This window comes from Salmo salar, chromosome 16 (assembly GCF_965601325.2).
Source record: "Salmo salar chromosome 16, fSalSal1, whole genome shotgun sequence".
In the NCBI taxonomy this organism is placed as follows: Eukaryota; Metazoa; Chordata; class Actinopteri; order Salmoniformes; family Salmonidae; genus Salmo; species Salmo salar.
Window position 1 is genome coordinate 95,125,001 of NC_138306.1, and position 18,307 is coordinate 95,143,307.

Sequence of the window (18,307 nt, forward strand, 5' to 3'; positions counted from 1 at the left end):
GAGGAGAGGAGGTCCATGTTATTACTACTACTAGTGTTATTACTGGGGACTTATATAGGAGGACACCTGGAGGAGAGGAGGTCCATGTTATTACTACTACTAGTGTTATTACTGGGGACTTATATAGGAGAACACCTGGAGGAGAGGAGGTCCATGTTATTATTACTACTAGTGTTATTACTGGGGACTTATATAGGAGAACACCTGGTGGAGAGGAGGTCCATGTTATTACTACTAGTGTTATTACTGGGGACTTATATAGGAGAACACCTGGTGGAGAGGAGGTCCATGTTATTACTACTACTAGTGTTATTACTGGGGACTTATATAGGAGAACACCTGGTGGAGAGGAGGTCCATGTTATTACTACTACTAGTGTTATTACTGGGGACTTATATAGGAGAACACCTGGAGGAGAGGAGGTCCATGTTATTACTACTAGTGTTATTACTGGGGACTTATATAGGAGAACACCTGGAGGAGAGGAGGTCCATGTTATTACTACTACTAGTGTTATTACTGGGGACTTATATAGGAGAACACCTGGTGGAGAGGAGGTCCATGTTATTATTACTACTAGTGTTATTACTGGGGACTTATATAGGAGGACACCTGGTGGAGAGGAGGTCCATGTTATTACTACTACTAGTGTTATTACTGGGGACTTATATAGGAGAACACCTGGTGGAGAGGAGGTCCATGTTATTACTACTAGTGTTATTACTGGGGACTTATATAGGAGAACACCTGGAGGAGAGGAGGTCCATGTTATTATTACTACTAGTGTTATTACTGGGGACTTATATAGGAGGACACCTGGAGGAGAGGAGGTCCATGTTATTACTACTACTAGTGTTATTACTGGGGACTTATATAGGAGAACACCTGGAGGAGAGGAGGTCCATGTTATTACTACTAGTGTTATTACTGGGGACTTATATAGGAGGACACCTGGTGGAGAGGAGGTCCATGTTATTATTACTACTAGTGTTATTACTGGGGACTTATATAGGAGAACACCTGGAGGAGAGGAGGTCCATGTTATTATTACTACTAGTGTTATTACTGGGGACTTATATAGGAGAACACCTGGAGGAGAGGAGGTCCATGTTATTACTACTACTAGTGTTATTACTGGGGACTTATATAGGAGAACACCTGGAGGAGAGGAGGTCCATGTTATTACTACTACTAGTGTTATTACTGGGGACTTATATAGGAGGACACCTGGTGGAGAGGAGGTCCATGTTATTACTACTACTAGTGTTATTACTGGGGACTTATATAGGAGGACACCTGGAGGAGAGGAGGTCCATGTTATTATTACTACTAGTGTTATTACTGGGGACTTATATAGGAGGACACCTGGTGGAGAGGAGGTCCATGTTATTACTACTACTAGTGTTATTACTGGGGACTTATATAGGAGAACACCTGGAGGAGAGGAGGTCCATGTTATTACTACTACTAGTGTTATTACTGGGGACTTATATAGGAGAACACCTGGAGGAGAGGAGGTCCATGTTATTACTACTACTAGTGTTATTACTGGGGACTTATATAGGAGGACACCTGGAGGAGAGGAGGTCCATGTTATTATTACTACTAGTGTTATTACTGGGGACTTATATAGGAGGACACCTGGAGGAGAGGAGGTCCATGTTATTATTACTACTAGTGTTATTACTGGGGACTTATATAGGAGGACACCTGGAGGAGAGGAGGTCCATGTTATTACTACTACTAGTGTTATTACTGGGGACTTATATAGGAGAACACCTGGAGGAGAGGAGGTCCATGTTATTACTACTACTAGTGTTATTACTGGGGACTTATATAGGAGGACACCTGGAGGAGAGGAGGTCCATGTTATTACTACTACTATGTGTTATTACTGGGGACTTATATAGGAGAACCACCTGGAGGAGAGGAGGTCCATGTTATTATTACTAGTGTTATTACTGGGGACTTATATAGGAGGACACCTGGAGGAGAGGAGGTCCATGTTATTATTACTACTAGTGTTATTACTGGGGACTTATATAGGAGAACACCTGGAGGAGAGGAGGTCCATGTTATTACTACTACTAGTGTTATTACTGGGGACTTATATAGGAGGACACCTGGTGGAGAGGAGGTCCATGTTATTACTACTACTAGTGTTATTACTGGGGACTTACAGTAGAAGGGCAACTTAAAGGAAAACTCAAGTCAAAAATGATATTTACATTTGTGGATACAGTGGACTTTTATTCTCACCTTTCCTGCCGGTCCACTAGGGGTACTTCCTGGTTTAGAAGCGAAGCCCAGCCTCTCCTTCACTGATAGGTTGGATTTAAAGGCATTCTGAGAGGCAACACTAGAGTCTTGGTTGGGCTCTGAGCTGTCGGCAGGCAGAGGGCCCAGACGGTCTTTGACTGACTGTTTCAGACTAGTGGCTGGCTGCTGTACCTGCTGGGGTTCACAACAACAACAACAACAACAACGTCAACAATAAACAAAACAAAGGTCAACGACCAACAGGCTAGGTCAACGACCAACAGGCTAGGTCAACGACCAACAGGCTAGGTCAATGACAACAGGCTAGGTCAACGACAACAGGCTAGGTCAACGACCAACAGGCTAGGTCAACGACCAACAGGCTAGGTCAACGACCAACAGGCTAGGTCAACGACAACAGGCTAGGTCAACGACAACAGGCTAGGTCAACGACCAACAGGCTAGGTCAACGACAACAGGCTAGGTCAACGACAACAGGCTAGGTCAACGACAACAGGCTAGGTCAACGGCCAACAGGCTAGGTCAACGGCCAACAGGCTAGGTCAACGGCCAACAGGCTAGGTCAACGACAACAGGCTAGGTCAACGACCAACAGGCTAGGTCAACGACAACAGGCTAGGTCAACGACAACAGGCTAGGTCAACGACAACAGGCTAGGTCAACGACAACAGGCTAGATCAACGACTAGGTCAACGACAACAGGCTAGGTCAACGACAACAGGCTAGGTCAACGGCCAACAGGCTAGGTCAACGACAACAGGCTAGGTCAACGACAACAGGCTAGGTCAACGACAACAGGCTAGGTCAACGACAACAGGCTAGGTCAACGGCCAACAGGCTAGGTCAACGACAACAGGCTAGGTCAACGACAACAGGCTAGGTCAACGGCCAACAGGCTAGGTCAACGGCCAACAGGCTAGGTCAACGACCAACAGGCTAGGTCAACGACAACAGGCTAGGTCAACGACAACAGGCCTAGGTCAACGACAACAGGCTAGGTCAACGACAACAGGCTAGGTCAACGACCAACAGGCTAGGTCAACAACCAACAGGCTAGGTCAACGACAACAGGCTAGGTCAACAACCAACAGGCTAGGTCAACGACAACAGGCTAGGTCAACGACAACAGGCTAGGTCAACGACAACAGGCTAGGTCAACGACAACAGGCTAGGTCAACGACAACAGGCTAGGTCAACGACAACAGGCTAGGTCAACGACAACAGGCTAGGTCAACGGCCAACAGGCTAGGTCAACGGCCAACAGGCTAGGTCAACGACAACAGGCTAGGTCAACGACAACAGGCTAGGTCAACGGCCAACAGGCTAGGTCAACGACAACAGGCTAGGTCAAGCGACAGACAGGCTAGGTCAACGACAACAGGCTAGGTCAACGACAACAGGCTAGGTCAACGGCCAGACAGGCTAGGTCAACGACAACAGGCTAGGTCAACGACAACAGGCTGGGTCAACGACAACAGGCTAGGTCAACGACAACAGGCTAGGTCAACGACAACAGGCTAGGTCAACGGCCAACAGGCTAGGTCAACGACAACAGGCTAGGTCAACGACAACAGGCTGAGGCTCGAACGACAACAGAGCTAGGTCAACGACAACAGGCTAGGTCAACGACAACAGGCTAGGTCAACGACAACAGGCTAGGTCAACGACAACAGGCTAGGTCAACAGACCAACAGGCTAGGTCAACGACAACAGGCTGAGGTCAGACGACAACAGGCTAGGTCAACGACAACAGGCTAGGTCAACGACAACAGGCTAGGTCAACGACAACAGGCTAGGTCAACAGACAACAGGCTAGGTCAACGACAACAGGCTAGGTCAACGACAACAGGCTAGGTCAACGACAACAGGCTAGGTCAACGACAACAGGCTAGGTCAACGACAACAGGCTAGGTCAACGACAACAGGCTAGGTCAACGACAACAGGCTAGGTCAACGACAACAGGCTAGGTCAACGACAACAGGCTAGGTCAACGGCCAACAGGCTAGGTCAACGACAACAGGCTAGGTCAACGACAACAGGCTAGGTCAACGACAACAGGCTAGGTCAACGGCCAACAGGCTAGGTCAACGACAACAGGCTAGGTCAACGACAACAGGCTAGGTCAACGACAACAGGCTAGGTCAACGACAACAGGCTAGGTCAACGGCCAACAGGCTAGGTCAACGACAACAGGCTAGGTCAACGACAACAGGCTAGGTCAACGACAACAGGCTAGGTCAACGACAACAGGCTAGGTCAACGACAACAGGCTAGGTCAACGACAACAGGCTAGGTCAACGGCCAACAGGCTAGGTCAACGACAACAGGCTAGGTCAACGACAACAGGCTAGGTCAACGGCCAACAGGCTAGGTCAACGACAACAGGCTAGGTCAACGACAACAGGCTAGGTCAACGACAACAGGCTAGGTCAACGACAACAGGCTAGGTCAACGGCCAACAGGCTAGGTCAACGACAACAGGCTAGGTCAACGACAACAGGCTAGGTCAACAACCAACAGGCTAGGTCAACAACCAACAGGCTAGGTCAACAACCAACAGGCTAGGTCAACAACCAACAGGCTAGGTCAACGACAACAGGCTAGGTCAACAACCAACAGGCTAGGTCAACGACAACAGGCTAGATCAACGACTAGGTCAACGACAACAGGCTAGGTCAACGACAACAGGCTAGGTCAACGACAACAGGCTAGGTCAACGACAACAGGCTAGGTCAACGACAACAGGCTAGGTCAACGACAACAGGCTAGGTCAACGACCAACAGGCTAGGTCAACGACAACAGGCTAGATCAACGACTAGGTCAACGACAACAGGCTAGGTCAACGACCAACAGGCTAGGTCAACGACAACAGGCTAGGTCAACGACAACAGGCTAGGTCAACGACAACAGGCTAGGTCAACAACCAACAGGCTAGGTCAACAACCAACAGGCTAGGTCAACAACCAACAGGCTAGGTCAACAACCAACAGGCTAGGTCAACGACCAACAGGCTAGGTCAACGACCAACAGGCTAGGTCAACGACAACAGGCTAGGTCAACGACCAACAGGCTAGGTCAACGACAACAGGCTAGGTCAACGACAACAGGCTAGGTCAACGACAACAGGCTAGGTCAACGACAACAGGCTAGGTCAACGGCCAACAGGCTAGGTCAACGACAACAGGCTAGGTCAACGACAACAGGCTAGGTCAACGGCCAACAGGCTAGGTCAACGACAACAGGCTAGGTCAACGACAACAGGCTAGGTCAACGACAACAGGCTAGGTCAACGGCCAACAGGCTAGGTCAACGACAACAGGCTAGGTCAACGACAACAGGCTAGGTCAACAACCAACAGGCTAGGTCAACAACCAACAGGCTAGGTCAACAACCAACAGGCTAGGTCAACGACAACAGGCTAGGTCAACAACCAACAGGCTAGGTCAACGACAACAGGCTAGATCAACGACTAGGTCAACGACAACAGGCTAGGTCAACGACAACAGGCTAGGTCAACGACAACAGGCTAGGTCAACGACAACAGGCTAGGTCAACGACAACAGGCTAGGTCAACGACAACAGGCTAGGTCAACGACAACAGGCTAGGTCAACGACCAACAGGCTAGGTCAACGACAACAGGCTAGATCAACGACTAGGTCAACGACAACAGGCTAGGTCAACGACCAACAGGCTAGGTCAACGACAACAGGCTAGGTCAACGACAACAGGCTAGGTCAACGACAACAGGCTAGGTCAACAACCAACAGGCTAGGTCAACAACCAACAGGCTAGGTCAACAACCAACAGGCTAGGTCAACAACCAACAGGCTAGGTCAACGACCAACAGGCTAGGTCAACGACCAACAGGCTAGGTCAACGACCAACAGGCTAGGTCAACGACAACAGGCTAGGTCAACGACAACAGGCTAGGTCAACGACAACAGGCTAGGTCAACAACCAACAGGCTAGGTCAACAACCAACAGGCTAGGTCAACAACCAACAGGCTAGGTCAACGACAACAGGCTAGGTCAACGACAACAGGCTAGGTCAACGACAACAGGCTAGGTCAACGACAACAGGCTAGGTCAACGACAACAGGCTAGGTCAACGACCAACAGGCTAGGTCAACGACAACAGGCTAGGTCAACGACAACAGGCTAGGTCAACGACAACAGACAAGGGCAAACAACATAACATAGAAGGCCAACTGTGTTGCAGTACGCCCCGAACCAGCAGGAAAAACTCTGGATCTGAGGCCACTAATAATGAATGGCCATTGGGCAAAATGGCTGAAACATGCTTCCTAAATCCAAGTGCACCACTTTTGACCAGGGTCAATAGGGCTCTGGTAGAACAGCAGTGCACTTTTAAGGGAATAGGCTGCCATATTTGGGACGTAGACTTACCATGAGTGACTGTGGTTGATGGTGTTGCTGTCCCTGGGGTCCCGTCCCCTGGGGTCCCGTCCCCTGGGGTCCCGTCCCCTGGGGTCCCGTCCCGCCATCACAGTGCCAGAGGACTCTAATGAAGCGGTTGTTGAGAACGGCTTCTGGACTCTGCAGGGCACGCTTAGCCTCCTCGTGACTGTCAAACTGGATCAGCGCCCCCTCCGGGTCATTACCATAGGTTACCTAGAGGGGGGAGAGAGGCGAGAGAGAGAGACAGAGCAAGAGAGAGAGACAGACAGCGAGACAGACAGCGAGAGCGAGACAGACAGCGAGAGCGAGCATGAGAGCGAGAGAGAAGAGGGGAAGGAGAGGAGAGCGAGACACAGAGAGAGCGAGACACAGAGAGAGCGAGACACAGAGAGAGCGAGACACAGAGAGAGCGAGACACAGAGAGAGCGAGACAGAGAGAGAGCGAGACACAGAGAGAGCGAGACACAGAGAGAGAGAGACAGAGCAAGAGAGAGAGACAGACAGCGAGACAGACAGCGAGAGCGAGACAGACAGCGAGAGCGAGCATGAGAGCGAGAGAGAAGAGGGGAAGGAGAGGAGAGCGAGACACAGAGAGAGCGAGACACAGAGAGAGCGAGACACAGAGAGAGCGAGACACAGAGAGAGCGAGACAGAGAGAGAGCGAGACACAGAGAGAGCGAGACACAGAGAGAGCGAGACACAGAGAGAGCGAGACACAGAGAGAGCGAGACACAGAGAGAGCGAGACACAGAGAGAGCGAGACACAGAGAGAGCGAGACACAGAGAGAGCGAGACACAGAGCGAGCGAGACACAGAGCGAGCGAGACACAGAGAGAGCGAGACACAGAGAGAGCGAGACAGAGAGAGGAAGACGGGAGGAAGGGTGAGCAGGGGGAGGGAGGAAGATAGGATTATGTTAACCCTCACTCACTAAGAAGAAGTGCACTAAATAAGGAGTAGTGTGCCAATAATGCCAACAACAAAAAACCATGACAGCTTAAAGCAGAAAGGTATGGTTAGCCAATCAGTCTAACCTGTAGGTTGACGATAGTCCCGAACTTGCTGAAGTGTTCGTTAAGCTTGGAGATGTTGTTGAGTCCCTGGGGGATCTGTCGGACCGCCAGCTTGGTGTTAGACCCAAGCTGAGCCTTCTGGTTCTGAGGGTTCTTGTTGTGGAACCCACCCTGGAGGTTCTGCTGGTTGAAGTTGGGTCTGACAGAACACATGGAGATTACAGGAACAGTTACGGCACTGCTTGTTGTTTACAAGGAACGGCTTGTTGTTCACAAGGAACGGCTTGTTGTTTACAAGGAACGGCTTGTTGTTTACGAGGAACGGCTTGTTGTTTACGAGGAACGGCTTGTTGTTTACGAGGAACGGCTTGTTGTTTACGAGGAACGGCTTGTTGTTCACAAGGAACGGCTTGTTGTTTACGAGGAACGGCTTGTTGTTTACGAGGAACGGCTTGTTGTTTACGAGGAACGGCTTGTTGTTTACGAGGAACGGCTTGTTGTTTACGAGGAACGGCTTGTTGTTCACAAGGAACGGCTTGTTGTTCACAAGGAACGGCTTGTTGTTTACAAGGAACGGCTTGTTGTTCACAAGGAACTGCTTGTTGTTTACAAGGAACGGCTTGTTGTTTACAAGGAACGGCTCCTGTACTGCTTGTTGTTTACACAAGGTTATTTCTGTAAAAAGATTATTGACATGTTATACGAACTGAAAATCAAAATGGGACTTAAAACTGTTGTCATTCTACTGTTGTGGTCTATGATGGTTCTCTAATGTTCTGTATGAACCCCCAGGTATATTACCTGTTGTGGTCTATGACGGTTCTCTAATGTTCTGTATGAACCCCCAGGTATATTACCTGTTGTGGTCTATGACGGTTCTCTAATGTTCTGTATGAACCCCCAGGTATATTACCTGTTGTGGTCTATGACGGTTCTCTAATGTTCTGTATGAACCCCCAGGTATATTACCTGTTGTGGTCTATGACGGTTCTCTAATGTTCTGTATGAACCCCCAGGTATATTACCTGTTGTGGTCTATGACGGTTCTCTAATGTTCTGTATGAACCCCCAGGTATATTACCTGTTGTGGTCTATGACGGTTCTCTAATGTTCTGTATGAACCCCCAGGTATATTACCTGTTGTGGTCTATGACGGTCCTCTAATGTTCTGAATGAACCCCCAGGTATATTACCTGTTGTGGTCTATGACGGTCCTCTAATGTTCTGAATGAACCCCCAGGTATATTACCTGTTGTGGTCTATGACGGTCCTCTAATGTTCTGAATGAACCCCCAGGTATATTACCTGTTGTGGTCTATGACGGTTCTCTAATGTTCTGTATGAACCCCCAGGTATATTACCTGTTGTGGTCTATGACGGTTCTCTAATGTTCTGAATGAACCCCCAGGTATATTACCTGTTGTGGTCTATGACGGTTCTCTAATGTTCTGTATGAACCCCCAGGTATATTACCTGTTGTGGTCTATGACGGTCCTCTAATGTTCTGAATGAACCCCCAGGTATATTACCTGTTGTGGTCTATGATGGTTCTCTAATGTTCTGTATGAACCCCCAGGTATATTACCTGTTGTGGTCTATGACGGTTCTCTAATGTTCTGTATGAACCCCCAGGTATATTACCTGTTGTGGTCTATGACGGTTCTCTAATGTTCTGTATGAACCCCCAGGTATATTACCTGTTGTGGTCTATGACGGTTCTCTAATGTTCTGTATGAACCCCCAGGTATATTACCTGTTGTGGTCTATGACGGTTCTCTAATGTTCTGTATGAACCCCCAGGTATATTACCTGTTGTGGTCTATGACGGTTCTCTAATGTTCTGTATGAACCCCCAGGTATATTACCTGTTGTGGTCTATGACGGTTCTCTAATGTTCTGTATGAACCCCCAGGTATATTACCTGTTGTGGTCTATGACGGTTCTCTAATGTTCTGTATGAACCCCCAGGTATATTACCTGTTGTGGTCTATGACGGTTCTCTAATGTTCTGTATGAACCCCCAGGTATATTACCTGTTGTGGTCTATGACGGTTCTCTAATGTTCTGTATGAACCCCCAGGTATATTACCTGTTGTGGTCTATGACGGTTCTCTAATGTTCTGTATGAACCCCCAGGTATATTACCTGTTGTGGTCTATGACGGTTCTCTAATGTTCTGTATGAACCCCCAGGTATATTACCTGTTGTGGTCTATGACGGTTCTCTAATGTTCTGTATGAACCCCCAGGTATATTACCTGTTGTGGTCTATGACGGTTCTCTAATGTTCTGTATGAACCCCCAGGTATATTACCTGTTGTGGTCTATGACGGTTCTCTAATGTTCTGTATGAACCCCCAGGTATATTACCTGTTGTGGTCTATGACGGTTCTCTAATGTTCTGTATGAACCCCCAGGTATATTACCTGTTGTGGTCTATGACGGTTCTCTAATGTTCTGTATGAACCCCCAGGTATATTACCTGTTGTGGTCTATGACGGTTCTCTAATGTTCTGTATGAACCCCCAGGTATATTACCTGTTGTGGTCTATGACGGTTCTCTAATGTTCTGTATGAACCCCCAGGTATATTACCTGTTGTGGTCTATGACGGTTCTCTAATGTTCTGTATGAACCCCCAGGTATATTACCTGTTGTGGTCTATGACGGTTCTCTAATGTTCTGTATGAACCCCCAGGTATATTACCTGTTGTGGTCTATGACGGTCCTCTAATGTTCTGTATGAACCCCCAGGTATATTACCTGTTGTGGTCTATGACGGTCCTCTAATGTTCTGTATGAACCCCCAGGTATATTACCTGTTGTGGTCTATGACGGTTCTCTAATGTTCTGTATGAACCCCCAGGTATATTACCTGTTGTGGTCTATGACGGTTCTCTAATGTTCTGTATGAACCCCCAGGTATATTACCTGTTGTGGTCTATGACGGTTCTCTAATGTTCTGTATGAACCCCCAGGTATATTACCTGTTGTGGTCTATGACGGTTCTCTAATGTTCTGTATGAACCCCCAGGTATATTACCTGTTGTGGTCTATGACGGTCCTCTAATGTTCTGTATGAACCCCCAGGTATATTACCTGTTGTGGTCTATGACGGTTCTCTAATGTTCTGTATGAACCCCCAGGTATATTACCTGTTGTGGTCTATGACGGTTCTCTAATGTTCTGTATGAACCCCCAGGTATATTACCTGTTGTGGTCTATGACGGTTCTCTAATGTTCTGTATGAACCCCCAGGTATATTACCTGTTGTGGTCTATGACGGTTCTCTAATGTTCTGTATGAACCCCCAGGTATATTACCTGTTGTGGTCTATGACGGTTCTCTAATGTTCTGAATGAACCCCCAGGTATATTACCTGTTGTGGTCTATGACGGTCCTCTAATGTTCTGTATGAACCCCCAGGTATATTACCTGTTGTGGTCTATGACGGTCCTCTAATGTTCTGTATGAACCCCCAGGTATATTACCTGTTGTGGTCTATGACGGTTCTATGACGGTGTGTGTGTGTGTGTGTGTTGTCGGTGTGTTGTCGGTGTGTGTGTGTTGTCGGTGTGTGTGTGTGTGTGTTGTCGGTGTGTTGTCGGTGTGTGTGTGTGTGTGTTGTCGGTGTGTGTGTGTGTGTGTGTGTGTGTGTTGTCCAGGTGTGTGTGTTGTGTGTGTGTGTTGTCCAGGTGTGTGTGTTGTGTGTGTGTGTTGTCCAGGTGTGTGTGTTGTGTGTGTGTGTTGTCCAGGTGTGTGTGTTGTGTGTGTGTGTTGTCCAGGTGTGTGTGTTGTGTGTGTGTGTTGTCCAGGTGTGTGTGTTGTGTGTGTGTGTTGTCCAGGTGTGTGTGTTGTGTGTGTGTGTTGTCCAGGTGTGTGTGTTGTGTGTGTGTGGTCCAGGTGTGTGTGTTGTGTGTGTGTGGTCCAGGTGTGTGTGTTGTGTGTGTGTGGTCCAGGTGTGTGTGTTGTGTGTGTGTGGTCCAGGTGTGTGTGTTGTGTGTGTGGTCCAGGTGTGTGTGTTGTGTGTGTGTGTGTGTGTGTGTTCTTGCTTGTCGGACCAGGGTGTGTGTGTGTGTGTGTGTGTGTGTGTGTGTGTGTGTGTGTGTGTGTGTGTGTGTGTGTGTGTGTGTGTGTGTGTGTGTTCTTACTTGTCGGACCAGGGTTTCTTGAGGGGCATCGCTCCGAGGTGTGAGACAGCAGATCTCTTCCTGGAGGCTGAGTCCAGAACGATCCTCATTCTGTTGCTGTTGGGCATCTGATCTGGGAATTCATTAAACAACGACGTGACTGGACCGACGAGATCAGACGAGGCCTTGACCAGTCAGGATAGAGAACCTCCCTCTCCTCTCTCCTCTCTCTCTCTCCTCTCTCTCTCTCTCTCTCTCTCCCTCCCTCTCCCCTCCCTCTCTCCCCTTTAAGTAACTAAGTCAGGATAGAGAACCTCCCTCTCCTCTCTCTCTCTCTCTCTCCCTCCCTCCCTCTCCCCTTTAAGTAACTAAGTCAGGATAGAGAACCTCCCTCTCCTCTCTCTCCCTCCTCTCTCTCTCCCGCCCTCTCCCCCACCCTCTCCCCTCCCTCTCTCCCCTGTAAGTAACTAATCTAACATCCACAGTTCACACTTTGACCAGTCAGGATAGAGAACCTCCCTCTCCTCTCTCTCTCCCTCCCTCCCTCTCCCCTTTAAGTAACTAAGTCAGGATAGAGAACCTCCCTCTCCTCTCTCCCTCCTCTCTCTCTCCCGCCCTCTCCCCTCCCTCTCTCTCTCCCCCGCCCTCTCCCCTCCCTCTCTCCCCTGTAAGTAACTAATCTAACATCCACAGTTCACACTTTGACCAGTCAGGTTAGAGAACCTCCCTCTCTCTCTCTCTCTCTCCCTCCCTCCTCTCTCTCCCTCCCTCTCTCCCCTGTAAGTAACTAATCTAACATCCACAGTTCACACTTTGACCAGTCAGGTTAGAGAACCTCTCTCTCTCTCTCTCCCCCTCCCTCCCCCTCCTCCTCTCTCTCCCCTCCCTCTCTCCCCTGTAAGTAACTAATATAACATCCACAGTTCACACTTTGACCAGTCAGGATAGAGAACCTCTCTCTCTCTCTCTCTCTCTCCCTCCCTCTCTCCCCTGTAAGTAACTAATATAACATCCACAGTTCACACTTTGACCAGTCAGGATAGAGAACCTCCCCCTCCTCCTCTCTCCCTCTCCTCTAAGTAACTAATCTAACATCCCATTGCTGTCCCACCTTTCCCTCTGAATCCAGACAGGTTGTGTACCTCTGTCTCTGTGAGGTAGGTCCTCCCCCATAGTCAGTCCTATGAGGTTGGGTCTTTGGGCGTTGACTCTGTGGCGATATACAGGTCTGGAGGTGTTGGTGAGGCTGGGAGCTTCAGGGTTATACATGTCAGAGTCATACTGGTCTGGGGGGGGGGGGGAGAGAGAGAGAGAGAGAGCGAGAGAGCGAGAGAGCGCGCGAGAGAGAGAGAGAGAGGAGACAACACAGACTTAACACAGACAAAACCTTTCACCTTCCCCTCTGAGAGACACACGGATACAGAGGTTGGAGCTAGTCGATAACTGAAGGACACATTGTACAGTTGTTAACCTGTTAGGGCTAGGGGGCAGTAGCTAGCGTCCCACCTAGCCCATAGAGGTTAAGAGGACTAAATGCTTTGCTCAAGGTACAACGGCAGGAGACACACACACACACACCCCCCTGCGTCTCATCCCTACCTGGTGAGAAGAGAGGAAGTGGGGGCTGGGGAATGGAGGGCCTTGTCCCTGTGGTTACAATAGTGGGAACAGAGCTGGTGATGGAATTAGGAGGAGCGTCCATCCCTGGAGCCTGGAGAGGGGGACCTGGGGGGGGAGGGGCACAGAATTACATTAAAAACAACACTAGAATGATTCCTGACCAAGATGGCTGCCATTATCACAACGTTCTAGAACGATACAAGTCTGACATTTAAAAGGAAGGCAAACACCCGATTGGCTATGGTTAAAAGAAGTGCAGCCAATAGGGAAGAGGGTTCCATTTGGAATGCCAACAAATGTGTCTTAAAGCCACGGACTCGTTATGACAGATGGATCCACTGAGTTCCTACCTGGTGGCAGGCTGGGTGGCAGGCTGGGTGGCAGGCTGCCTGGCAGGGGCCCCGGGGGACGGAGGTTGACGGGCGGTGGGGTCATGAGAGGGGGAGGTCCTGGAGGGGGCGGTAGGCCGGGAGGGGGCTGGGCGACCCCCGGGATAGGGGGAGGGGCTTGGAACATGTTGGGTAGATTAACGTCCTCCACCACCACCGGATCGATACCGTGGTCGAACGGGCAAATGTCTCCGCGCATACAGAAACCCTTCTCTGGAAGACAACACATCAATAATATACAGGACCTGTCAAACGTTTAGAACACACCTACTCATTCAAGGATTTTTATTTATTTTTCACTATTTTCTACATTGTAGGATAATAGTGAAGACATCAAAACTATGAAATAACACATATGGAATCATGTAGTAACCAGAAAAGAAAAAAAAAAAAGTGTTTAACCTCTATGGGCTAGGCGGGACGAATTCGTCCCACCTACGTAACAGCCACTTGAAGCCTGTGGCGCGATTTTCAAAACCTTAAAAATCCTATTACTTCAATTTCTCAAACATATGACTATTTTACAGCTATTTAAAGACAAGACTCTCGTTAATCTAACCACACTGTCCGATTTCAAAAAGGCTTTACAACGAAAGCAAAACATTAGATTATGTCAGCAGAGTACCAAGCCAGAAATAATCAGACACCCATTTTTCAAGCTAGCATATAATGTCACAAAAACCCAGAAGACAGCTAAATGCAGCACTAACCTTTGATGATCTTCATCAGATGACAACCCTAGGACATTATGTTATACAATACATGCATGTTTTGTTCAATCAAGTTCATATTTATATCAAAAACCAGCTTTTTACATTAGCATGTGACGTTCAGAACTAGCATACCCCCCGCAAACTTCCAGGGAATTCGCTAACATTTTACTAAATTACTCACGATAAACGTTCACAAAAAGCATAACAATTATTTTAAGAATTATAGATACAGACCTCCTCTATGCACTCGATATGTCCGATTTTAAAATAGCTTTTTGGTGAAAGCACATTTTGCAATATTCTAAGTACATAGCCCAGGCATCACGGGCTAGCTATTTAGACACCCGGCAAGTTTAGCACTCACCATAATCATATTTACTATTATAAAAGTTTGATTACCTTTTGTTGTCTTCGTCAGAATGCACTCCCAGGACTGCTACTTCAATAACAAATGTTGGTTTGGTCCAAAATAATCCATCGTTATATCCGAATAGCGGCGTTTTGTTCGTGCGTTCCGGACACTATCCGAAATGGTAAAGAAGGGTCGTGCGCATGGCGCAATTCGTGACAAAAGAAATCTAAATATTCCATTACCGTACTTCGAAGCATGTCAACCGCTGTTTAAAATCAATTTTTATGCCATTTTTCTCGTAGAAAAGCGATAATATTCCGACCGGGAATCTCCTTTTCGGCAAACAGAGGGAAAAAAAAATCACAAAGACGGGGGCGGTCAGGTCACGCGCCTAAGCCCAGAGTCCCTTGATCGGCCACTTGAGAAAGGCGACAATGTGTTTCAGCCTGGGGCTGGAATGACGACATTCTGTTTTTTCCCGGGCTCTGAGCGCCTATGGACGACGTAGGAAGTGTCACGTTAGAGCAGAGATCCTTAGTAAAAGATAGAGATGGCAAAGAAGTTCCAGAAATGGTCAGACAGGCCACTTCCTGTAAAGGAATCTCTCAGGTTTTGACCTGCCATTTGAGTTCTGTTATACTCACAGACACCATTCAAACAGTTTTAGAAACTTTAGGGTGTTTTCTATGCATATGTAATAAGTATATGCATATTCTAGTTACTGGGTAGGAGTGGTAACCAGATTAAATCGGGTACGTTTTTTATCCAGCCGTGTCAATACTGCCCCCTAGCCCTAACAGGTTAACAAATCAAAATATATTTTATATTTGAGATCCACCCTTTGCCTTAATGACAGCTTTGCACACTCTTGGCATTCTCTCAACCAGCATCATGAGTTAGTCACCTGGAATGCATTTCAATTAACCTCTATGGGCTAGGTGGGACGCTAGCGTGCCACCCGTGGTGCACTCCATCAACAGCAGGTGCATTTCAAGAGCGGCAAATTTGAATCCAAATAAATGTCAAAATTCAAATTTTTCAAAAATACAACTATTTTACACCATTTGAAAGATAAACATCTCCTTAATCTAACCACGTTTTACGATTTCAAAAAGGTTTTACGGCGAAAGCATAAATTTAGAGTATGTTAGGACAGTACATTTACAAGAGTTGTGTGTAATGTTTTGTCAAGTCAAAGACAGGGTCACCAAAACCATAAAACCAGCTAAAATGATGCACTAACCTTTTACAATCTCCATCAGATGACACTCCTAGGACATTATGTTAGACAATGCATGCATTTTTAGTTCTATCAAGTTCATATTTATATCCAAAAACAGCGTTTTACTATGGCATTGATGTTGAGGAAATCGTTTCCCTCCAATAACCGGCAGTCAAGTCAGCGTCACAAATTAAATAATTAAAATTAGAAAACATTGGTAAAATATTATATTGTCATTTAAAGAATTATAGATTTACATCTCTTGAACGCAATCAACTTGCCAGATTTAAAAATAACCTTACTGGGAAATCACACTTTGCAATAATCTGAGCACTGCGCCCAGAAAAATACGCGTTGCGATACAGACTAGACGTCATGTTGGGGAGATCTAAAATCGAAAATACTATGTAAATAATCCATTACCTTTGATTCTCTTCATCAGATGTCACTTCCAGGTATCACAGGTCCATAACGAACGTAGTTTTGTTCAAAAAAGCTCATCATTTATGTCCAAAAATCTCCGTCTTGTTAGCACATGATCTAAGCCAGCCGGACTTCTCGTCATGAACGAGGGGAAAAAATATATTTCCGTTCGTTCAAACATGTCAAACGTTGTATAGCATAAATCATTAGGGCCTTTTTTAACCAGAACATGAATAATATTCAAGGTGGACGAATGCATACTCTTTTATAACGTATTGGAACGAGGGTACCCAACATGAACTCGCGCGCCAGGTGTCTAATGGGACATCATCGTTCCATGGCTCTTGTTCGGTCAGATCTCCCTCCAGAAGACTCAAAACACTTTGTAAAGGCTGGTGACATCTAGTGGAAGCAATAGGAAGTGCCAAAATATTCCTCAGCCCCTGTGTTTTTCAATGGGATAGGTTTAAAGTCAATACAACACATCAGGTATCCACTTCCTGTCAGAAAATGTCTCAGGGTTTTGCCTGCCAAATGAGTTCTGTTATACTCACAGACACCATTCAAACAGTTTTAGAAACTTTAGAGTGTTTTCTATCCATATATAATAAGTATATGCATATTCTAGTTACTGGGTAGGATTAGTAACCAGATTAAATCGGGTACATTTTTTTTATCCAGACGTGCAAATGCTGCCCCCTAGCCCTAACAGGTTAACAGGTGTGCCTTTCTGGAATTTCTTTCCTTCTTGATGCGTTTGAACCAATCAGTTGTGTTGCGACCAGGTAGGGTTGGTATACAGAAGCTAGCCCTAATTGGTAAAAGACCAAAGTCCATATTATGGCAGGGACCAGCTTAAATAAGCAAAGAGAAACAACAGTCCATCATTACTTTAAGACATGAAGGTCAGTCAATCCAGAAAATGTCAAGTACTTTGAAAGTTTCTTCAAGTGCAGCCGCAAAAACCATCAAGCGCTATGATTAAACTGGCTCTCATGAGGACCGCGACAGGAAAGGAAATACCCAGAGTTACCTCTGCTGCAGAGGATAAGTTCATTAGAGTTACCAGCCTCAGAAATTGCAGCCCAAATAAATGCTTCACAGAGTTCAAGTAACAGACACATCTCAACATCAACAGTTCAGAGGAGACTGCGTGAATCAGACCTTCATGGTTGAACTGCTACAAAGAAACCACTACTAAAGGACACCAATAAGAAGAAGAGACTTGCTTGGTCCAAGAAACACAAGAAATGGACATTAGACCGGTGGAAATCTGTCCTTTTGTCTGATGAGTCCAAATTTGAGATTTTTGGTTCCAACCGCCAAGTCTTTGTGAGACGCAGAGTAGGTAAACGGATGATCTCCACATGTGTGGTTCCCACCGTGAAGCATGGAGGAGGAGGTGTGATGGTGCTTTGCTGGTGACACAGTGATCTATTTAGAATTCAAGGTACACTGAACCAGCATGGCTACTACAGCATTCTGCAGCGATACGCCATCCCATCTGGTTTGCACTTAGTTGGACTATCATTTGTTTTTCAACAGGACAATGACCCAACGCACCTCTAGGCTGTGTAAGGGCTATTTGACCAAGAAGGAGAGTGATGAAGTGCTGCATCAGATGACCTGGCCTCCACAATCCCATTGAGATGGTTTGGGATGAGTTGGACCACAGAGTGAAGGAAAAGCAGCCAACAAGTGCTCAGCATATGTGGGAACTCCTTCAAGACTGTTGGAAAAGCATT

At 47.0% G+C, this 18,307-nt stretch overlaps 1 protein-coding gene across 1 annotated transcript in view; it reads right to left on the reverse strand.

The window, feature by feature from the left end:
- Positions 1–18,307, reverse strand: part of LOC106593454 (RNA-binding protein 26-like) — a 41,107-nt gene that overhangs the window by 13,772 nt on the left and 9,028 nt on the right. Inside the window, 7 exon segments of the mRNA XM_082963183.1 lie at positions 2,260–2,454; positions 6,691–6,915; positions 7,737–7,914; positions 11,865–11,976; positions 12,986–13,129; positions 13,443–13,568; positions 13,814–14,065. Coding sequence (XP_082819309.1) covers positions 2,260–2,454; positions 6,691–6,915; positions 7,737–7,914; positions 11,865–11,976; positions 12,986–13,129; positions 13,443–13,568; positions 13,814–14,065 — 1,232 coding nt within the window.